Source organism: Chlamydomonas reinhardtii, chromosome 12, assembly GCF_000002595.2.
Source record: "Chlamydomonas reinhardtii strain CC-503 cw92 mt+ chromosome 12, whole genome shotgun sequence".
In the NCBI taxonomy this organism is placed as follows: Eukaryota; Viridiplantae; Chlorophyta; class Chlorophyceae; order Chlamydomonadales; family Chlamydomonadaceae; genus Chlamydomonas; species Chlamydomonas reinhardtii.
In genome coordinates, this window is record NC_057015.1 from 1484592 (window position 1) to 1505874 (window position 21283).

Here is a 21283-nt window from a genome sequence, read left to right on the forward strand (position 1 = left end):
CAACAGGTGATGTTACAGGGGGCATACAGGCGAGCCAGGGCCGGTAGGCCCATGTCAGGGTAACCGATTGCCGCTGCCTCGCCGTGCCCCGCACAAGGACATGGCGACACGGTGACGGTGACTTGCCGATGACAAACAACAAACATACATGGCGCGCTACTGCGCGCGAGTGCCAAACCTGCACCGTCCAATTGCACTGCTCCCTTCTCAGTATGTAGGCCCCGTGAAGAGCCATGTTTTGTGTGCGCACACACTGCTGCCACTCCACGCCACCCTTGTAGACACTCTCTCGTATCATTCGCTGTCAAGGCTCTGGAACCTACCCCTCTAAAAGAAGCCGAACTAGCCTGGTGTCCGAGTTTCTATGCATTGCCCTGAAGGCAAAACCATATCAATGCAGCGCTGACGTGCGACAACAAAACATGAACATCAAATAAACACGAAACAAACACCATATACTGCACGCAAGAACTGCAGCCGCGCAGGTTACACAGCGGCTGCAGCCGTCTCTTCACTCCACTCGCTCTTTGCCCAGCAAGCCCAGCGCTGGACGTCTTGCGAGGCGGGCCGGGTTGCAGCCACCCTATGCCTGCGCAGTATCTTCCAGCCGCCGTTGCCGCTTGTTTCCACGCCCGTCGCGGCGGCGGCGGCGGCGGCTCCTGCAACCAATCTCGCAGCCACCACTTCGTTGCACGCTAGGAGGCCGAGGAGCGCGCTACCGCCCGGGACCCCGTGCCCACAAGCAGCTCCGCCGCCGCGCTGAACTCCACCGAGAGAGCCGCAGGCAGCCCCACCGGCGAGCCTGCTGACGCGACAGCTGCGGGTGTGGCGCGGCCGGGCACCTCCGGCGCCTGATCAGCCGCGTCACAGCTGCAGCCCGGCCCGCCGCTGCACGGCTGGCCGTCGCTGGCAGCACACGGCGCGACGGCGGTCGCGACTGTGGGTGCCGCTCTCCGCTCGTAGGCTCGCGCCTCCGCACCGGCACCTGGCGCCACACCATTCAGCCCGCCAGCCTCGAGGCTGCTTCGGCCGGCAGCGCTTCCGTTCAACGAATAGCCGTTCACCGGGGCCTGCGAAGCCGCTGGCAATAAGCCGTTGCCGCTACTGCTACTGCTGCTACTTGTGCCGCTCCTGCGCAACACGCCGGCGCCGTTGGTAGAGCTGCGCCCCGGCCAACGCCCTGCCTCCTCACCCGCCGATGTCCCTGCCGAACACGGCGTCGACTCCGATGCAGGAGCTCCGTTGTGCGGGTATGACCCCGTCGGCGGGGCTGGAGCGGCAGCTTGCACAGGCGCCGCTCCATGTGACGCTGCCTGCCGTTGCCACTCTTGCCTCGCATCCGGCGCTGCTCCAGGAACCCCCTGCTGCGGTTGCTGCTGGTCCTCCTCAGGCTCCACGACTGGTACAGCGGCCTCGGCTCGCGCGAGCGCCTGCGTACCCGCCACTGCGGCCGAAGGCTCCCGCTCCCTCGCCCGCTCCGCCTCGCGGTCCCGCTCCCTCGCCTCCCGCCCCCGCTCCGCTTTGCGCCGCTCCTGCCGCAGCAGCTGCTCCACCTCCTGCCGCCCCTCCTGCCACCCGTCCTGCCACCCCTCCTGCCACGCCTCCTGCCGTCCTTCCTGCCGTCCCTCCTGCCGCGCCTCCTGCCGCCCTTCCTGCCGTCCCTCCTGCCGCGCCTCCTGCCGCCCTTCCTGTCTGAGGCCCTCCTGCCTGGGCCCCTGCTGGCGCTGCTGCTGCTGCCAGCGCACCGCCTCCTCCAGGTCTCGGACCTCGTCGGGCAGGTCGATGGACAGGTCGGCGGGGAGCGCCTCCAGGTAGGGCGGCCAGCCGATGATGGCGTAAATGGTGCGCAGCAAGATGGAGGTGGGGCCCTTGGGCCACGTGGAGCGCTCGCCCAGCAGCCCCCAGTACTCCACCGTGTCAAGCTCCTGATGGGGGCGATGCGGGTCAGGGATGCGGGTCAGGGGCAGCACGGGAAGATGCGCCAGCGCGGAGGGAGGGCGAGAGCGCGGGCTTGTTGCAGTTGGCGCGGTGTTGTGTGAGCGCTGTCGCTGGTGTGAGCTGGGGCGCTTGCAACACGCGTGTGGGTCTGCGTGCGCGGCTGTGGCTGGGGGAGCTTGGACGAGGGTATGTGTGATCGTGTGTACGTGCGCGGCGTCAGGTCAGTCACACTGATGCCATCAGCTCGCAGGGTTGCCCGCCCCTCCGACTGGTTACCCCACACACCGCACGCGACACCACGGCTTCGTCGCACCATTACAACACAGCAGGCCCGACTCTGCTGCCCGTATCCGCTGTGCCCCCGATGTGGTTTGCCGGTCCCCGCGTTGATGTCTGGATCCACGGCCCGTTCGCACGGTACGACAAAGGCTTCGGGCGTGCATATGCCCCGCCTGCGCCTGGCCGCATCAACCCTGTCCTTTGACACCACGGTGTGTGGCCCCGATCCAAACCCTACAGCAGCAGGACCGGTCCCGCCGCATGGACGTCACAACGGCAATCCCGCAACCCCGCCCAGCCGCTGTGTCTCACCCGCACGCTGGACTGGAAATGAATGTACACTTGCGCCCGCGCCAGCTCCGGCTGCCGCTGCAACAGTTGCCGGTCCGCGTACACGATCGTGTCCAGCACCTGGGAGGGGAAGGGGCACCGGGAGGCCTCAGGCGCGTGACAGAGACAGGCGTGTGCAGCTGCTGACACGGTGACCTGACCGGCTCAGCGCACCGCAGAATCCCAGTCTTACAGTCGTGCATTGCGTATAACGACGCAATATCATGCTTGTATGCGAATGTCTTACACATACAAGACCGTGTGACCAGTCGGCGCGGACGATCCATTCGTGCGGGAAAACCCTGACACGTATACACCCTACTTCCCTCCCCGCCCTGGCCGGCAGACGCTCACCAGCGGCATTTCCCGCCGGAAAATGTAATTCCGGAGTAGCGGTGGGGCAAGCCAACGCTCCTCGCCGCTCACGTGACAGTAGACGTGCAACGCATAGCCAGACGCCCCCACCGCGACCCACTCGGCGATGACCTCGTCACGAAGCAACCGAGTGTAGAACCCCGAGATCTGCTGCTGGTTGTAATCTGCACCTATCGTAAGGCGTAGATTGCCGGTGATATCGTTGTGTGTAAGCGTATACTTTCTGCTGCGGGGTGGTGCGGGCTCCAATGAGCTGGTCCCCGCTGCAAGCAGGACCGCGAGCTTCTCCGGCTTGAACGGAGGCGGATCAAAAAGGGCCTTTGTCGCCTGCAGGCATCGGAAACGGCGTTAGGAACTCGCAGGATAGGGCTCGCCATGCTGTTTGGGCTCACCACGCCCCGCCGCGGAGTCCACGTAGGTTGTCGCCTGGAGGCCGCAGTGCTTTTCGCTACGCATTCTGAAGTTGATGCCGAGTAGTGGGTAGCACACCGCGACGCTGCGCTCTCAAGCGACGTGGGCCGGCCACACAGGCCTCTTCGCGTTGGCGTCGTGCTGCAGGTGTGGCACGAGGCGAGCGCTGTCATTATAGCTGGACGAGTCTACACCTCATTGGCGTAGAAGCTGCCAAGAGCAAAATGTTGGTTTTGTAGCTTGCAACTCAGGCTCTGTCAGTGCATCTCGTTATACCAAGTCGTGTCTAACATACTTACCAACTGGTGGTAAGCGACCAAGCATGCGCGCCCAACGACGATGTGTACGGCGTGTGTGCCAGTGAGCCGGATCTGCCCCTGCCCCGCGCCCTCCGACCCCCCGGCTTCCCGCACTCGTCCTTGGGCCCATGCATTCACGCATTTGCATACTGCATCATGATATGACGTGTTTATCTAGCAGCGATAGTCCAATCAGGAATCATCTCAGGTCCACGGGAAACGACGGGAAGTGTTGGTATCGTGGTTCCCTTCCCTGCGTAGTTCCATGCTCTGCCTGACTGCGGTTACGCGGTGGTAGTGCTGGATGGAAGAATAGTACAATACTACGCCACGCCCACGCTGTCCAGGTCCAGCCAGAAAAAGCGTTGCGGGTCTCGGGGTTCCGCCTTGAACGCGCCCATCATCGCACCGCACCGCGCGTAGTGCTTGATGCACAGCCCAGCACACCGCTGACACAAACTGTACCCTCGCGAGAGCCCCGCGACGCAACAGTATCGCACGTGTGCGGCTCGTCAGGACCTCAAGCCTGTGCACCGTGCGTTGCCGATCATACCACATCAAGTGCACACATGCCGTACACATTTGGTGCGGCTCCATCTGACACCTCACCCTTTCTCGACGCACGCTCCACTGCCCCTTGCAGACCAAGCCAAATCATAAATGGTGCCGTGCCTCGCCCCTCTGCCGCGCTCGCCGATGAACAATATACTCATCACCTCGTGGTCCATGTCCCTTCTTGTCATGTCGCGTCATGTGCCGAGCCCCGCGAGTCGCCAAGCCCTCACAAGTCAGAACACAACGCGTTCTCCCCGGCTCCGCCCCAATTTCCAGTGCTGCCGACGCTGGTAAGCCCATACTGATGCACCACAATCCAGCTACTTCTGCGCCTGCCGCTGCCGCCGCCGTGGCTCGACTCATTTCCGCTGCGTGACGGTGAGGTCCAGGTGCAGGTACAGCGGCTTGACGCTCAGCAGCCCAGGCTTTTTGCTGCGCTTGTAGTCCGCGGGCTTCTTGTACACCTGCTCGCACATAGCGTGTAAGGACACATACTGCATCTGAGGGCACGTCACAAAGACTCGTTCACGTCATGCATTGATAAAGGAACACCCGCGGGCCGGGTTTGGCCGCGAGAGGCAGCAGCGCCAGTGGTAAAGCGCAGACGTGCCAGCCCCGCTCAGCTTCCCGGCCCACTCCACTCACCTCCAACGTGACGGGGCCGGATTTGATCTCGTCCATCTCCATGAACGCATAGGCCTTGACACTTTTCTGCAGAGAAGAACGGTGTGCAAGCGCTCGCCTTGCTTTGGCCTTGCCGCGTTTCAGTATCGGTAATCACCGGAGGGCAAGCTTCAACGTGTCCTTTCCCCTGACCCTCAATCCTGACGATGAAAGCCAACACAGCGTCGCGCAGGCTTGCGGCAACGCCCAACAGCGGCCGGCGCGCACCTTATTCTTCTTGGCCTTGAAGTGCCGGAACTCGAAGAAGATAGCCGCCTTGTCGCTGAGCGAGTTCAGCGGCGTCTGGATGTAGATGGTGTTCTCAAAGAAAACGTAGCTCAGGTTGGAGCGGCCCACCGGCGTTTCCTGTTATGCGAGCACGCATGCCACGTTTGCTGTCTTTGCACCGTAGGCCGTGCTGCACGGTCAATGTGCTGCACAGTTGATGCCTGACCCTATCATGGCAGACATCACCCAACATGCTGCAGTCTTGCTGGACCCAGTCCTCACAGCTAACCCTCTCCCCATCCCGCCCACTTGTGCGCACACCTGCACGGCCTCCACCGCCTTGCCCTTCTCATCGCGCACCGACACCGCCACGCGCGGCTCATAGTAGGACATGGCGTCCTTGAAGCCCCACTTGTCAATGAACACCACCAGGCTGATGTCGCCCTTCTTGTGCGCCGGCGCCGGCCGCAGCGTGCCGTCGCCAGGGTCCATGGCCGCCTCCTCCTCCGCATCCGCGTCGTGCACCTGCGCGCACCGTCACCGGGTCCATGCTTACATGCTCATACACAAGCATGTTCAGTTGTACAGCTTCATTGCAGGTGGCTGCATAACACATTAACATGAGTCACGTCTGCTCGGGGCTTGACCCGAAGTGGCAATAGCATGAGCTTACACAGCAGCAGGTACCGCCCTTCGTTGCACATGTTAGCGCCCACAACTGCTTACCTCTGCTGGTGCACCGAACGCCAGACCAACGGGCCCTGGCGTGATGGTGCCCTCCGGCTTTACGTGTGGGAGCGGGAAGACCGCTGTGGAAGAGCACAAGGTAACAACGGGCGTAACGCGACCATGGACTTAGGTCTGGTACACGACGTCACCCATTTCTTCCCGCCGCTGGCCACCTTACCATCAGTAATAATGATCTCCTTCATGAAGCCTTTCAACGTCTTCATGCCCGCCAGGCCGACATTCTTATTTGAGCTCTTGGAAAGCTCCTGTCGACGCCAAACAAGCCCAATTGAGCAGTGGTACACCAACAGCCATTTTCAAGGAACGGAACGGCTGCAACTGGGCCTGCCCGCCACAACACGCGTCAACCTTCACCTAGCCAGCTGTGATGTAGCTGGTCTCTCTGTTTCCATGTTCACCACTATGGATCATCCCAGCCCTTGCGCGCGTCCTACCTCGATCCGGTACTTCAGGGCACTCGCCAGCTTGCCGATGCCGTCCCGGCGGTTCATGGGCAGCTGCAGCACATTCTCCACATATTCCTGCAGCCCACACACGAAGCCGGTAATTGCAGGTGCGCTGTACGCACGCCGCTGTTAGGACAGCAGGCAGGTGTCGTACTGCCGCCGACACGTCAGTGGTCGTGCCCATCCCCACGAAGTGACACGCGTTTCCCTGTCCCACTTGTCTCTCACCGCGGCTGCCGCAACCTGAAGGCGTTGATATCCCTCCAGTGCCTCCTCCACCTGCGCCCATACAGCGGAATCATACAATAAACAGGGCCCGCAAGGAGAGCGACGCGCCGTGGTCGAAAGCCCGCTGACATAGTGTGTCGAGCCCGAGAGTCCCCGTCGCACCTGGCCCCAGGTATCATAGTCTACGGCTTCTTGAAATGCTCGATCCCAGCGAGCGCGAGTGTCCTCCATTTATATCACTTCGTCCGGTCAAGTCCACGTTGTTCTCCTCCCGCGAGCTGCCGCTCCTTTGAGCAGTCGAGTTATGCTTCAATCTTTATTACAGGCGAATACCGATAGCAGATATGACCAACGCGCTTCGTTGAGGTGGTCAACGCAAGACGGCAAGCGAAACAGAAGGAACTGCCAGAGCACCGATCTAGGTGTTATAGTGTATATAATCTGGGGTGAGCGCTAGTCAGAAGCTATCTGCGTAAGGGCTTGCAGTTGCAGCTGTGCAAACCTTTCAGGACTTGGTTAAGGTCGTTAGGTAAGGTACTAGCTATATCAGAATACAATGGATGAGTGAAGATGGACAAGCAAAGGAAACAATGAAGGGCTGCATGGTAATCCTGTAGACTTCGTCGCCAGCCTTCGCCTAGCATCCTTGAATTCATGCGTATAGTGCACAAACGAGTACTGACCTTAGACTTTTGCTGACACCAGGGCACATAAGGCGCTGTATTTCGCCGTTCAACAGTCCAAAGAGCTCGCATCCAATTCTAGACGCCTGTAGTATCAAGAAGAAAATACAATGGATGCTCTTATGGTGCGCTCTGCGGTTAGGCTGCAGAATCGTCGATCATTATAACACGCGGGCGTTCCCTGACACGCGCAGAACCGCCTTACAAAGCCACAAAAGGATAAGATCACACAATTTCGAAGTATAACTGGAGCAAGGTGAGGGCCGCGCTGCGCCAGTGGGGCTTGGGGCCCAGCACCGCAGCGCTGCTGAGGCTAAGCCGCCCGCGCTATCCTCGGCCCGCAGCGAGAAGGTCGCGACGGAATGCCTAAAGAACGCCGGGTGGGGTGTGGAGGCGGCCATCGACCACTTCTACTCGTCAGGGCTTGCGGCACAGGCGACGACGGCGTCAGGAGGCCTGGACCTGCGGGCGGTGGAGGGTCTGTACCAGCGCTACAAGGGTAAGACGCTGCGCTCGTCTGAGTCCGAAGGGTGGGAGATGCATGCAACCGGAGGGGAGGAGACGGCGGCGCGGCAGCTAGCACGTGTGCGTGCCGGCAGCGTGCTTGTTTCCAACTGGGTGCCGCAGCCGTAGTGGCCCCAACCCTGCGCGCCCCTGTGCTGTCGCGTCACCATGCCGCTGTTCTTGGCTGCTCGAGCTCAGAGCCGGGCGAGGACTACATCGGCGTGGACGGCGTGCAAAAGTTCTGTGAGGAGCTGGAGGTGGACCCCACAGACATCGTGGTGCTGGTGGTCAGCCACTACATGGTGCGGCGGGGGCGGCGGGGGCGGCAGGGTGGGGCGGCGGTTGAGGGCGCTTGTGGCGTGGCACATGAGGTGTGCGGCGGGGGGCGCACGGTGTGACGATGGGCAAAGCGGTGATGGCGCTGAGAGGCTCAGCTGCCGGACAGCCGCTAACGTGCGTTGCGGGGGTCGGTGGCGGCGTTGACAGCCAGCGGACGCGCGGCGCCACCCTGGATTGTGGGCAGGGCTGGGCGAGGTAAGGGCAAACGTGCAGCCGTTGTCGTGAGGATGTCACTCCCGCACTTTCGGTGTGCGCAACTGGGATGCTTGGTGCCCAGCCAATGACTGGCAGCGGCTCCAAGGTTGTGGCAAGGCCGCAGCCCCTGGTGCACAATGCCGCTGGTGCGCAGTGACACGAGCACCGCATTCACACGGTTGGTTCCACGTGCGCTGTGCAGAACGCGGCGGTTATGTGCGAATATAGCAAGGACGAGTTTACGTCGGGGCTGGTGAAGCTGGGGGTGGACAGCATCGACAAGCTCAAGCGAAAGCTGCCAGACCTGCGCGCTGAGGTGAGCGGCCGTGTGTGCACGTGTTCAGAGAGCATCATGAAGGAGCTTGTGTGTATGTGTATGGTAGTAGGCTGTCGGTGCTTCGATCGCACGGGAAAGTTTTTGGCAGGGAGTATGTATGGGGTGAGGGTACCATGCAAGATGGATTGCGCGTGTCGATTCCATGCTGAGCAACTTACAGTCGGAAGATACATGCGGTGTAGGCCGGCAGCGTTGAGGCTGCGCCAAGACCTGTGTCACGCATGAGGCAGAGGCGGGTGCTGCTGATGATGCTTGCTGTGTCATTTTGTTTCACCCGGGTGCAGCTCAAGAACGACAGCAAGTTTCGGGAGGTGTACTCTTTCGCCTACAACTTCTCGCGAGAGGTGGGTCGAGTCCTTCGCGGCGTGCTGCCAAACCTGCTTTCCGCACAACAGCGGTTTCCTGTGGTAGTGCTCCTGGCCGCTCAGCTGCTGCTTACCGTACTGCATGAGGGAACTCCTGGCCGCTGTTCTGAAACATATGATATGTATCCATGTGCGGCCTGTTGCTGAGCGCAGAAGGGGCAGAAGTGCGTGCAGCTGGACACAGCCATCGGCATGTGGCAGCTGCTGTTCGCGGTGCCGGAGCAGCGCTGGCCGCTCATCGATGACTGGTGCGAGTTCCTGACGCAGCACCACAACAACCGCGCCATCAGCAAGGACACGTGGCAGCAGCTCTACGATTTCATAAAGGTGCGGCCGCGGCCGGAGCGCCTTGTTTGTACGCGGCCGTGTTTGGGGAGGGCAGAAGAGGGTACGGTGTTGTAGCTGTGAAGGAGCAGGAGGACGGGGTGGGCCGCACGGGTGCACCTTGTGTCTGTTGCGTGGCAGACGCTGGCTCATCACACGCATCACAGGCCTTGTTCTCGGTCTGATTGCAAAGCCCGCGGTCTGCCCGCCTGTACCCCGCCGCAGGCTTACTCGCCCTCCTCACGCGCTCTCCCCCTACCACGTGTGCACACTTTGCATGATGCAGACGGTCAAGCCCGACTTCTCCAACTTTGACGAGAACAGCGCCTGGCCCTACCTGCTGGACGAGTTCGTGGACCACATCAAGACCAAGCGCGGCGGGCAATGATGACGCCAGCGCGGCGGGTTGCAGGACACACGGGCTTGGGGTGGGGTGGGAATGGGGGGGTGTAGTGGTGTACAGGGAATGGGCAAGGGATTAGGCAGCGAGTGACGCGTGTAACGTGGCGGCTTGATTTGGGGGCTAAGAACGAGGCGGCTGCAAGTGCCTAGTGTTTGGGTGTAATCATGGATGTGTACAACAGGAAAGTCCGATGGGTCATCGAATGTGGAGCTACGGGACGAAGAATGGTGAGGGCTCGAAGTTCCAGTGTTAGCGGAGCAAGGGGAGGCACACTCCTCTTGGCCACCTTCCCAACTACTACCACGAATGTGAGAGTGCAAAGGTTTGGGGCGTCTGAACTACATACGATTTGGACACTCCGCCATCCAACCGGGTGTGAGTACTGATACCTTGTGCTGCAGTCACCATTTCATTGGCTAGACCAGGCCCTAGGCCGCTCCGTACGTCCTTCACAGAGCGGTGCACGCAGAAACACCGTTAGGCAGCTGATGTGCGCCGAGCTGACCTTGAAGAGGGTTGGAGCGGCGGAGCGTTTGGTGTGGTGTGGGCGGTGCGGCGGCGGAGTGACACTCAAGGGTAGGCACGATGGTGTTGCAGCGACGCTGCACGTGCGGCGCGTGGGTATGCAGGCTGGGACACAGCGCATGCCGTCGCAAATCGCGACAGCCTGGAGCTTTTTTAAGATACAGTGAGAATAAGATTCTGCGCACAGCTGTGAGCCTTCTGGGACGTTCCTTGGCTGCCGGCTCCAAACTCCAAAGTATACCCGCAGCCTGCCGCAGCCATGACCCTGCCGCAGCCATGACGTTTATCAACACGTGAACGCGCCAGCGCGGTGCCCCGTACGCAAGCCATTGGATTGGAGAGTACCGTACTGCCACGCTCAATTGGTGATTTTATAATTGGTGACAGTAAGAAATCGCGTTGGAATTAAACAGGCTGACACAGATTTTGGTGATGGGCTCTGGCAGAAGCCCGTGTCACAGATTTGGTGATGGGACCCCCCGAATCGTACCCAGCGTCTCCGCCCCGGCAGCTGCAACACAAGCCCCGCGCTTGCAGGCGCTCTCCAGCCAACGTCCCACAGTACTTCTGCTGCTCAGCTTCACAACCACGCACCAAGCAGCACCATACCGTACGGTATGCAACACAAGCCCCGCGCTTGCAGGCGCAGTCAGGCGCTATCCAGCCAATGTCCCACAGCTTAAGCTGCTTAGGGCCTTTGGGGGCTACACTGAGCATTGTGCGTACACTATTGCTTAGCATAGGAATAGCGTCACTAGCCAAAGCAGCCTGTTTGCGTGTTTTCGCCCGACTTGGATTCAGAGTGCACAGGAATTGGTGACGGGCTCTGGCAAATCCTAGTCGACATTGTTCCCTGCTACCAAATTGGTGATTTTCACCAAATTGGTGTTACCAATTGAGCGTGGCAGTACGGTAGAGACGACCGGGGCGGCGACGCGCAGTCAGCACTGACCAAGGGTACGGTTACGGTGGTCAGCGGTACGCTGCGTGCCGTGGGGGAGTGCTGCGTGCCACCGCTGGCATGGGCAACCGGGGGCATCCAACTCATGCAGAGCACTCGCACCATGTCTTTACCAGCTCTAAGCCGCCAACCAGCACACAGTACACCCAAAGTCGGGCTAGTTCGAGCTTAATGACCTGAATGACTCTGACTCTGCCCTGGCCTGGCTGGCGAGGGGCCTCTCGCGAACCCTCGCGTCCTGCGGCAATTCTCGATGGCTGCCTACAACAGCAGGGTACCGTTACCCAAGGTCTGTCCTTGGAGCCCAGATGGGTGGGTGGGTGGGTGGGTTGAGTGGGATTGCAATTGCTGGTGGGTGGGTTGAGTGGGATTGCAAGGTGGGTGGGTTGAGTGGGATTGCAAGGTGGGTGGGTTGAGTGGGATTGCAATTGCTGGTGGGTGGGTGGGCCGCTGGGTTTATGCCTGGCTTTAGCGGAAGCCCTTGTGTGGCCCCCCTCCCTCCCACCCTCCCGACCATGCAGACCTGCTACAACTGCGGGTGTCAGGAGATGGCCATCAAGCGGCTTGGGGGGCTGAAGGAGGGGCAGCGGCCCTGGTCGGTCAAAGTCTGCAACGACTGCTTGACGACCTGGGTGAGGACCGTGCATGTGCGGGGACGGCTGGGCACTGGGGACGGATTGATTGACAGGTTGACGGTTGGGACAGCTCATGTGCGCTCTCTTCTTCCTCCCCGTTCCCCATCCCCAGAACCGCGACGTCTCCGCCGCCAACGTGATCCGTGTGCTCCTCCTGCTGAAGCTGATGGGCTTCGAGCGGCCGACCAAGCTGCAGCGGCCGCCATGGGCCGCCGGCGGCGGCGGGGCCGGGCTGAGAGCCTGAACGGCGCTAGCAGGGCGTGGGTGTCGATTGGCGGCGAGTGACGTGACTAGTTTGTTAGCTGCGGGTTAGCACGGACTGTGCACCCCACCCAACCGGCCACGTCCGGATTTGCGGGGATGCCAAAGGCCCCCAACATAGAGGCGTGTGCTTAGTAGGCGCCCGCGTCAAGGTGGCTGGGTTGATAACGACCCGGGAGGGGAGGGCTCAGCCCTTTTCCTGCCTCCCTAAGGCAGCCACCTCCTTGTTAAGATTCACAGCACCGTGAGCCCTCTGGGAAGTTCCTTGGCTGCCAGCTCCAAACTCCAAAGTATACCCGCAGCCATGACGTTTGTCAACACGTGAACGCGCCAACGCGGTGCCCCGCACGCAAACCATTGGATTGGAGACGACCGGCGCGGCGACGCGCAGTCAGCATTGACCAAGGGTAAGGTTACAGTGGTAAGCGGTACGCTGCGTGCCGTGGGGGAATGCTGCGTGCCACCGCTGGCATGGGCAGGCATGGGGCAACCGGGGCCATCCAACTCATGCAGAGCACTCGCATCATGTCTTTACCAGCACTAAGCCGCCAACCAGCACACACTCACACAGTACACCGGAAATCGGGCTACGTTCGAGCTTAATGACCTGATTGACTCTGACTCTGCCCTGGCCTGGCTGGCGACGGGCCTCTCGCGAACCCTCGCGTCCTGCGGCACTTCTCGAGGGCTGCCCACAACAGCAGGGTACCGTTGCGCAAGGTCTGTCCTTGGAGCCCAGAAGGACAAAGGGGACAGCAGAGAAGTGAGAGAACCCCGCCATCCGTGAGTCCGGTCCTCACTTGGCCCTAGGACACAGATGTGCTCACACGGCACACGGCGGCTAGCTTGTGAGAATATGCGTGCGCTCTGGACATGGTGCCCTTGATGCCGCACCAGTGAAGCGGCCTCGTTACAGACATTTCATCGGCCTCAAGGCCCCGTGTGTGTCGTAACCAAACATGTGCCCTCCCTCGCACGGCCCAGGGCTCACCCGTGCGCAAAGGTGCAGTAACATGCCTACACCAGCAAATGCCCAGCCTCTTCCTCCTTGAGGCCACGTCGCCAAGAGCAATCCAATACTACGGTCAGTTACACATATCGCTCATCTCCCAATACGGAAGAAAGGATTCAGTAAACACAATTACATCAAGCGAAGCGCCCTGTTCCACACCTGGGTTAGCACGGCAGCGGCTCCCCACAAGCGCTGCGCCGCTACAGGCCACTTCCAAAGCCAGCCGTCATATTCGCAGCAAAGTCAGGCCTGCAATCAGCTAAGGCCAGTCGTTGCTGTTGTAGGGGCTGTTGCTGTCGCCGGGCCTCGCGCCACTGCCCACGCCGCCGCCGCCGCCCGGCCCCCGAAGCGGACTGCTGTCATCGGCTGAGGAGCCGCCCAGTGGCGTGTTAGCGGTTGCCGTGAGGGTGGCCCCTGCGCCCGGCTTGGCCACTGCCGCCTGGATCTCGGCCCAGTCCACTTCCGGCTCCTCCGAGCCCTGTTGAGTGTTGGGGTGGCAGGCAAAGCTTGAGTACCGGTGCCATCGTTGGCGACAGCCAGAATGCTGGCCAGGCACGCGCTCCGCATGCGCATGCGAACGTGCACAGCGCCATTCGCACCTCTCCCCAGAAACCGCATGCTCAACGTGCCCCCATGCTTGTGTTCGTATGCTTCCAGGTTTTGTCAGAAGTCCCGAGCGACATGCCACACAGCGCAGGCTGCAGCAAACCTCTCCACATGACTCACTGCTGCCGCCGGCTCCTCGTCTTCGTCCCCGCTGTCATCCCAGTCGTTGGCCTCCGCCGCCGGTGTGAACTCCACTTGCTTGTCGTACACGTAACCTGGGTCGCCCGGCCTCAGCTGCATCACGTAGCAGAAGTGGCGGCGGTAGGGGGAAGAAGTTTATAGAATGGGGAAGCGTGTTTCCAGGCATGACTGCTTTGACAACGGCGGGTTAGTCGGCGCGTTTTGGCGATGGGGCAGGAGCCGCGGGATGGAGCGGTGTTGGTGCCAGGGCCCAACGGAAAGGTCTTACTGAAGGCGGTAGCTCCACAATAGGAGTATGACGGGGCTGCCAGGGCAGAGAACGACGCGCGACCATCACATGCGCAAGCCGCTGGGTGCTCCTTCCACAACTCTTAATGCACACGGCTGCCGCCGTGCCCTCGCCCCACGTCCCACCCGCACACACGCCCGGGTTCACGCACCTGGTTCTTCTTAAAGTCCTCCTCCATCACCTGTTTGGCAATCTTGAGCTCCACCTCGCTGACCTGCAGCAACAGCACCACCGGGGCACAGCCGACACGGGGTGACGCGCCGGAGGCGATCGGCTCCGGGCGCAAGGTGACCTTGACGCCCTTGCATACCGTATCCACCACGCGCCCCATGCTCCCACAGGATGCCAGGACAAGAGGCAGCTCGACGCCGCCCACTTCCACACGCACAAGGGGCAGTCCTGAAGCCCTTGGGGCCCATCGTCCCCAGTTTATTCCTGTTGGGAATGGTTGAACGCACCCCGGCAGCCCACGCCGCCCACCTTGTTGAGATCCAAGTCATCCGTGATCTCCAGCCCAATGGTCAGCTTTTCCGCCTCGGCCGCAAAGCGGCTCTTGGGCCCCGTCCCCGCGCCGCCTGCCGCGACGCTGCTGCTGACGCTGGCGTTCAGCACAGCGCTGTCGAGTACGCTGCCGGAGGGGCGCGACCCGGCGGCGCCCGCGACGGCGGGGCGGTCGCGGAAGGAGAAGGACGAGTCGCGCGAATTGACCTCGGACGAGGCCCCGGAGTGCCCCACGCCTGCAAGTGCACGTAACGGCCAGGTGAGATGTCGGCGCGCACAAGGCACACACGTGCAGCCTGGTTGACGCTTGTCTTGTGCGTGTTCACAGGCCAGCTGGCCTCTGCTTACACACGCTCGTCGGAACTTGGCACCGTGCGCTCCCAACACAATTTTTATGCCTCCATGGAGCCCGCACGCTAATCCTTTCCTCTTCCCTCCACAACCCATCCTCCATTCCTCCCGCAATCCAATCCCTCACAGCGGCAACCCCTTCCCACTGTCCACATCCTATCCCACTGTCCCCGCCGCCCTGGCCAGCGCCGCACCCACCCGCCATCTCCTTGCTCAGCTCGTCCAGCGCCGAGGCCAGATCCTCCTCGCTGTCGCTGCTGTCGCCGCCCGTGCTGGTGCTAAATCGGCTCATGGTGGATTCAATGCTGCCGCGGTGGTGGTGCCCGGGGCCGCCTTGCCCCGACCCCGAGTGCGGCAGCAACCGCCCGCCCGGGCTGCGGGGGTCGATGCGCGGCGATAGGGCCGGTAACGGCGCGTGCACGCTGCCGGTTGTGCCCGAGTCGGAGATGCGGCCGGAGGGTTCCGCCCCGTCTGACACGCGCGCGCTGGGACTCGTCACGCCCTGCGCCTCCTGTGTTTTGGCCGCTGCCGCCGCTGCAGCTGCTTCTGCAGCGGCCGCTGCCAAGTACTCCAAGAGCTTCACAACAAGCTTGCGGACCTGTCATGGGGAGAGAGGCACTTTAGTACTTGCGGCATATTTGATTGACGCCGACTGGCAACAGGGCCTAGTGGGTCTTACATCATCTCGAGGCTACGCCGACTGTGGGCACTCCTGGCTCACTCACAAACAAACTTGCTGCACCGAAATGGATCACATACTGCAACAGAGCGTGTTCTGCGCGACTGAGGCAAGCCGGTGGTGGTGCACCGCATGCGAGCGGTATTTGGGGCATGGGGCGATTAGGGTTGCTGTTTGACGCGGAGTCCGGCCGGACCAGCTGGCCGGGCGCAGGGCCCATACCTGGTCATACTTGACTGACGTTGGCTCCAGCTTTCGTGGGAAGCTCCGGATGACCTGCAGGCATGCAGGTGGGAGGAGTTGCACAACCTGCGTCAGCTCCCGTCCGTGTGCTTCCATGCACGCCGCTGCGGCAAAGGCCACGCGGTTTGCCCCATGGACCGTGTCAACACCCCACCTTCTTGGTGAGCCTGTCCACATCCACGCTGGGCTGAACTCCATTCAGCTTCACCTGCAATTCGCGGAAGGGGTCATTCGCGTGTCCTAACGAGCCGAGGCCACCACGCCACAGCAATACCCGAGTCCCGACGCGGGCATAGCCCACATTCTTGCCCCAGACAATCCCGTAGTCATATTAAGTTGTCCATCATCCTGTTTGTATGCTGGGGTTACCCACCGCTCGCACTCTTCGCTTTTTGGAAGCGTCTTCATACTCCAGAAAGATGCACGGTGGCTGAAATTTCACCGCGTAACGTTTAGCCCTGTAACTAGGCTCTCCGTCCACTTGGAGGTGCTTCTTTGAGCGCGAGCTCGGCTCAGTTGACTGTGCTGAGTCCGGCCCCATAGGGCCGGTCCTTTATACAAGCAGCTCAGCGTTACTTATTCATCAGATTCCTTTGAGGGTTACTCAAGCTTGTCGGCCGCTAAACTTAACTTGCCAACTTTGCTGCACAGGAAGCTTCCACGAAAATTGTTAGCTTGAGAGCCTCCAAGAAACGTTTGGTATACTACTTTTTGCACCCGCTCGATGGAAAATTGCTGTTACTCAAGCCGGAATCGGCAAATGGGCGCGCCCCGGAGCCCCCATCTCCGATGGACAGCACCCCGCTTGGGACGTTAGGGACATGACCGCACAATCCCGTACCTGAGTTGTGCACTAGAAAGGATGTGAAGTTAGTCCTAAGGATGGAGGGACCCTGTTGGCGAACCTGGGCTGGCACGCGCTGGCTGAGCATCGGGATCGAGCAGGCCTACATTGCCACGCTGCGCCGCAACGATCGGGTTCCAGGCTTCCCCTCTGCGACTGTGCCACATGGCCAACCGCATTATGCAGACAGCAAACCGCCTGGAATACGTGACGCTCAGTGCGGGCGCCAGCCATGTATGAGCAGCGTCGGTGCAGGCCCAGGGGCTTCTGAGCCTTCCGGGACATCAGGATTCGGGACCCAGAGAGGCTCAACAGTAGCGACAGCCAAAGGCGACCTTCAAAAGTTTTCAGTGTGCGGCGCGCCTCGTCGTGAACGCATCTCACACCCATGCGACCATGTCACTCTTGTAAGCACTCGTAAATCCAACTTACACCACGTGTGCACTGACACCCCTGACGTAGCGAACACATTCATCCTCCTGCAAACTCTTACGCAGCCTAGCCTGGTTATTTCGTTCATGCCAGCAATATGTATCCCAACTTCTGCTTGGTCAGACACTAGTCCACAGCGCAACACGGTCATTGCCGACCTAGGTTCTGAGGCAGGCCGCTGGTGCCGCAGCGGATGAAAGTCGCGCGCTGTCGTCATGGGGTGCGCACACACGCATGCAACATATGCTCCTGCCGACAGTGTCCTCGCACCCAACAAGGAGGTGGCTGCCTTATGGCAGGAAAAGGGCTGATCCCGGGTCATTATCAACCCAGCCACCTTGACGCGGGCGCCTACTAAGCACACGCCTCTATGTTGGGGGCCTTTGGCATCCCCGCAAATCCGGACGTGGCCGGTTGGGTGGGGTGCACAGTCCGTGCTAACCCGCAGCTAACAAACTAGTCACGTCACTCGCCGCCAATCGACACGTGCACCCTCAGCCCCACGCCCTGCTAGCGCCGTTCAGGCTCTCAGCCCGGCCCCGCCGCCGGCGGCGGCCATGGCGGCCGCTGCAGCTTGGTCGGCCGCTCGAAGCCCATCAGCTTCAGCAGGAGGAGCACACGGATCACGTTGGCGGCGGAGACGTCGCGGTTCTGGGGATGGGGAACGGGGAGGAAGAAGAGAGCGCACATGAGCTGTCTCAGCCGTCAACCTGTCAATCAATCCGTCCCCAGTGCCCAGCCGTCCCCGCACATGCACGGTCCTCACCCAGGTCGTCAAGCAGTCGTTGCAGACTTTGACCGACCAGGGCCGCTGCCCCTCCTTCAGCCCCCCAAGCCGCTTGATGGCCATCTCCTGACACCCGCAGTTGTAGCAGGTCTGCATGGTCGGGAGGGTGGGAGGGAGGGGGGCCACACAAGGGCTTCCGCTAAAGCCAGGCATAAACCCAGCGGCCCACCCACCCACCAGCAATTGCAATCCCACTCAACCCACCCACCTTGGAGGTCTTGTATTCATCGATGATGAACACATGCTTGGCGTAGCGCTCACGGAGCAGCTTGATGAGCCGCCCCGTCGGCGCGCGCCCGCCCCTGACGGAGATGGGGGAGCCGCCCTTCCCTCCCTGGAAGGCCCACGAACCCCACCCCACCACCACCTCCTCCTTGGGCCTGCCGCCTGTGAGCTGCTTGGCGACGCGGTGGAGCGCGCGGTCGCGCTGGATGAACGCAGCCCAGCGCTTTCGGCGGAAGGCGGAGAAGTGGTAGTGCCACAGCACGTGCACCGCGCCCCGGGGCCCCGCCTCTGCCTGCCCCGCCGCCTGCCCCGCCGCCTGCCCCGCCGCTTGCCCCGCCGCCTGCCCCGCCGCTTGCCCCGCCGCCTGCCCCGCCGCCTGCCCTGCCGCCCCACTGGCGAAGAGGTAGCGCAGGCGCTCTTCAAACCGGGCCGCCGACGCGGTCGCCGCCGTGGGGATGCCGCCGATGTACGCCTGCAGGGCTGGCGCAAGCTGTGGGCGGTTTGGCTGGAGTCGTTCCAGGCCTGACATGTGCCGCCAGTGGCCCATGCTCATAAGGAATCGGCCCCGCTTCTGGCGCCGCCGCCGCGCTGTCCTGGCTCGCGGCTGCCAGTGCTTAGATTGCTTCCGGCGGTGGCCCCCCTTACGCCCGCCCCCCTTGCGCCTGACGCCCTTGCGCCTGCGACGCGGCTCCGGCGGCAGCTGCCCAGGGAACAACTCCTCATCCAGCTGCTTGTCGTGCAGCTCGAGCAGGTAGCGCTGGGCAGGGCCGACACCCTCCCCGACACCCTCCCAAGCCCAGGGCCCTGGCTGGTACAGCGGAGACCGTGCTGCCATGAACCAATTCCCTCCCCCGCACGGGTCCACACCGATGATCTGCGTGGCCTTCATCTCCTCCAGGGTGCACAGCTCCCCCGCATCGGCGGGCGCGGTCGCCGGCTTCAAGTTGGCCAGCGGCTTGTTGTGCGCTTCTCGCGCCACGCTGCAGGCCACCCCGTCCGTGGTGATGTAATTGGCGAAGGGGGCGTTGCGGGAGGTCACACCCCCGAGCTGGAACAGGCCCCAGCCGACGGCGTTCAGCGTGGCAGACGACTGCATGCCCCCGCCGCCAAACGCGGCCTGGACAAACGAGGAGGGTGCCACGGCGCCCGCGCCTGCACCGGCGAAGACCTCGCCATGGCGCCTTGCCAGGGTGGGCAGCAGCCCAGGAAGGCGGGCCATGGACGTGTTGTCAAGGGGCACATAGATCGGCGCGAAGGAGGGGCTGGGGGTCAGCGTGAACGGACGTGCGCGATGCAGTTCCCGGCGCAAGGACGCAAGCCGCTGCGTGTCCTCTCGCGTCAACGGCTGCGCCTGCGTCAGTTGCTGCACCTGCGCCCCCAGCTGATCGCGGCGTGCCTCAAGGCCTGCGAGAATCTCCGCGGCCCATTCCATGTGCCGCGTGCTGGCCTTCTTGTACGTGGCCTGCGTCCCCTTGACCTCCCGCAGCAACAGCTCTGCGGCCCTTTTCGACGCACGCTGGGCGTTGACGTAGTCAACGAGGGCGGTCCAGGCTTGCGCGGCGGCGGCCCCGCCCGCAGGGCCGGCGCCCTGTGCCGCCGCCGCAGCCGCCGCGCCCGCGGCTTGCGCGGCGGCGGCCCCGCCCGCAGGGCCGGCGCCATGTGCCGCCGCCGCAGCCGCCGCGCCCGCGGCTTGCGCGGCGGCGGCCCCGCCCGCAGGGCCGGCGCCATGTGCCGCCGCCGCAGCCGCCGCGCCCGCGGCTTGCGCGGCGGCGCCCTGGGCCCAACCCACCCACCAGCGCGGCTGCTCTAACTCGCCGTCGTAGAGCACGGCATGCGCCATGCTCCATGCCAGCTTGTCCAGCTTTTTGGTGGCTGGAGTACGGAGCTGCGGGACATGGAACGTGGGAAAGGAGAAAAACTTTTGTTAGTAAAGGCGCCGCTTCCTTCGGCCTCCGCCTGCCCCACCTCCGCCTGCCCCACCTCCGCCTGCCCCACCTCCGCCTGCCCCGCCTCCGCCTGCCCCACCTCGCGAAGCTCGTCGTCGATGCGGCAGCGAAAGCTGCGCGCCAGCCAGGCTGCGAAGTTTGCGGCGTAATGGTTCTTGACGTTGGTAAACACGCCCTTCGACAACGGCGGCAGGAAGGGAGTCAAGCCCGACCTGTTGACGCGAGCACCCGCGGCCTCCTCGTCGCGCGGGAAGTGCTCCTCGCAGACGTGCCGGAACAGGTCGTCCTCAGGATGCTGGTCCCGCTTGGACGGCCGGCCCCTTTTCCGGCCCTGCTCGGTGAGGTCACACACCGACACAGCGCAGATCGCCGCGTACATGTCGTCCTCCACCAGCTCCGTCTTCCGAAGCCGGCGACACGTTGCGCAGTGCGGCTGCAGGCCTTGACCTTCTCGCCGTGCGTCCTCGCACATGCGGACCGCTACCAGCCCTAGCAGGCACAGCGCCTCAAAGCGCAGCCTGGTGAGGGCCGCGACCAAGAAGTCAACGGCAGCGAGGCTTTCCTCGCGCGTGACCGCCACGCCATCGGCTTCTATCTTCTCAGACAGAAGTCCAGCTAGACCGCATTTGGTCGACGTTGTGTCGTCTGCGGGGAATAGTAAAGGAAAGCAGATGCGTGACCAGATGCCAAGCAACGCAAAGCCTCGACACGTTGTGCGCCCCTCTACCAGTCTTGCGACAGCTTGGCAGCATGCAGATTGCGAGCGGCTGCGGAGGGGCTGTGATGAGCGGACGGGCGCTGGCCGGTCATCGCTCCCCCACCTTTCTCCTCCTCCGCCTTCTCAGCTTCTCGGCGCCGCTTCGGTGCCATGGCTGGTCCGGACGCGTCCACTGGGGGTTGCGCTCGGACCAGGAAGAAAGAGGCGTGAGAGCGAGCCGCTACAGAAATGGACAACGGTGACAGGCTCTTTATGACGGCTCGCCGTCTGCTGTGTCTTTGAAGCACATTTACGACGTACAGAAGTCATACTGCGCAAAGCCATGGCTTGCTTTTCGGGCAACCTCGCGAAAGTCAATTGTCCATGGACGTGCGAAGGCACTTCTCGCTCCGCCCGAATTTTCCCTGCCACCTATTTACATGCAATAGGCATTAACATATACTAATACGTAGCAGCCGCGGTTTGCGCCAGTATG

General features: G+C 62.3%; 6 protein-coding genes across 6 annotated transcripts; 2 read left to right on the plus strand and 4 right to left on the minus strand.

The window, feature by feature from the left end:
* Positions 1–3633, minus strand: CHLRE_12g487500v5 (uncharacterized protein). Its single transcript, XM_043067863.1, has 4 exons — positions 3315–3633; positions 2902–3249; positions 2530–2628; positions 1–1925 (listed from the first exon to the last, which is right to left on the minus strand). The coding sequence occupies exons 1-4, from the start codon at positions 3504–3506 to the stop codon at positions 696–698; spliced, it is 1869 nt and encodes a 622-aa protein (XP_042918072.1). The 5' UTR covers positions 3507–3633; the 3' UTR covers positions 1–695.
* Positions 3634–3764: 131 nt separating this feature from the next.
* On the minus strand, positions 3765–7023 carry CHLRE_12g487450v5 (uncharacterized protein). The gene is made up of 9 exons (XM_001690854.2): positions 6665–7023; positions 6503–6553; positions 6263–6349; positions 5986–6073; positions 5805–5887; positions 5400–5603; positions 5079–5216; positions 4833–4898; positions 3765–4651 (listed from the first exon to the last, which is right to left on the minus strand). Exons 1-9 carry the CDS (start codon positions 6731–6733, stop codon positions 4547–4549), a joined length of 891 nt encoding a protein of 296 aa, XP_001690906.2. The 5' UTR covers positions 6734–7023; the 3' UTR covers positions 3765–4546.
* Positions 7024–7153: 130 nt separating this feature from the next.
* CHLRE_12g487400v5 (uncharacterized protein) lies at positions 7154–10349 on the plus strand. The gene is made up of 8 exons (XM_043067861.1): positions 7154–7310; positions 7380–7441; positions 7530–7684; positions 7888–7991; positions 8426–8539; positions 8845–8904; positions 9079–9252; positions 9536–10349. Exons 1-8 carry the CDS (start codon positions 7296–7298, stop codon positions 9635–9637), a joined length of 786 nt encoding a protein of 261 aa, XP_042918073.1. The 5' UTR covers positions 7154–7295; the 3' UTR covers positions 9638–10349.
* Positions 10350–10663: 314 nt separating this feature from the next.
* On the plus strand, positions 10664–12235 carry CHLRE_12g487402v5 (uncharacterized protein). The gene is made up of 3 exons (XM_043067862.1): positions 10664–11458; positions 11660–11770; positions 11886–12235. Exons 1-3 carry the CDS (start codon positions 11447–11449, stop codon positions 12015–12017), a joined length of 255 nt encoding a protein of 84 aa, XP_042918074.1. The 5' UTR covers positions 10664–11446; the 3' UTR covers positions 12018–12235.
* A 200-nt stretch (positions 12236–12435) lies between these two features.
* CHLRE_12g487350v5 (uncharacterized protein) lies at positions 12436–16573 on the minus strand. The gene is made up of 8 exons (XM_001690852.2): positions 16226–16573; positions 16011–16064; positions 15836–15889; positions 15133–15532; positions 14563–14819; positions 14234–14296; positions 13773–13886; positions 12436–13524 (listed from the first exon to the last, which is right to left on the minus strand). The coding sequence occupies exons 1-8, from the start codon at positions 16262–16264 to the stop codon at positions 13306–13308; spliced, it is 1200 nt and encodes a 399-aa protein (XP_001690904.2). The 5' UTR covers positions 16265–16573; the 3' UTR covers positions 12436–13305.
* A 418-nt stretch (positions 16574–16991) lies between these two features.
* CHLRE_12g487300v5 (uncharacterized protein) lies at positions 16992–21259 on the minus strand. The gene is made up of 5 exons (XM_043067860.1): positions 20912–21259; positions 20170–20735; positions 18128–20029; positions 17899–18009; positions 16992–17783 (listed from the first exon to the last, which is right to left on the minus strand). The coding sequence occupies exons 1-5, from the start codon at positions 20958–20960 to the stop codon at positions 17661–17663; spliced, it is 2751 nt and encodes a 916-aa protein (XP_042918075.1). The 5' UTR covers positions 20961–21259; the 3' UTR covers positions 16992–17660.
* Positions 21260–21283: the final 24 nt, after the last annotated feature.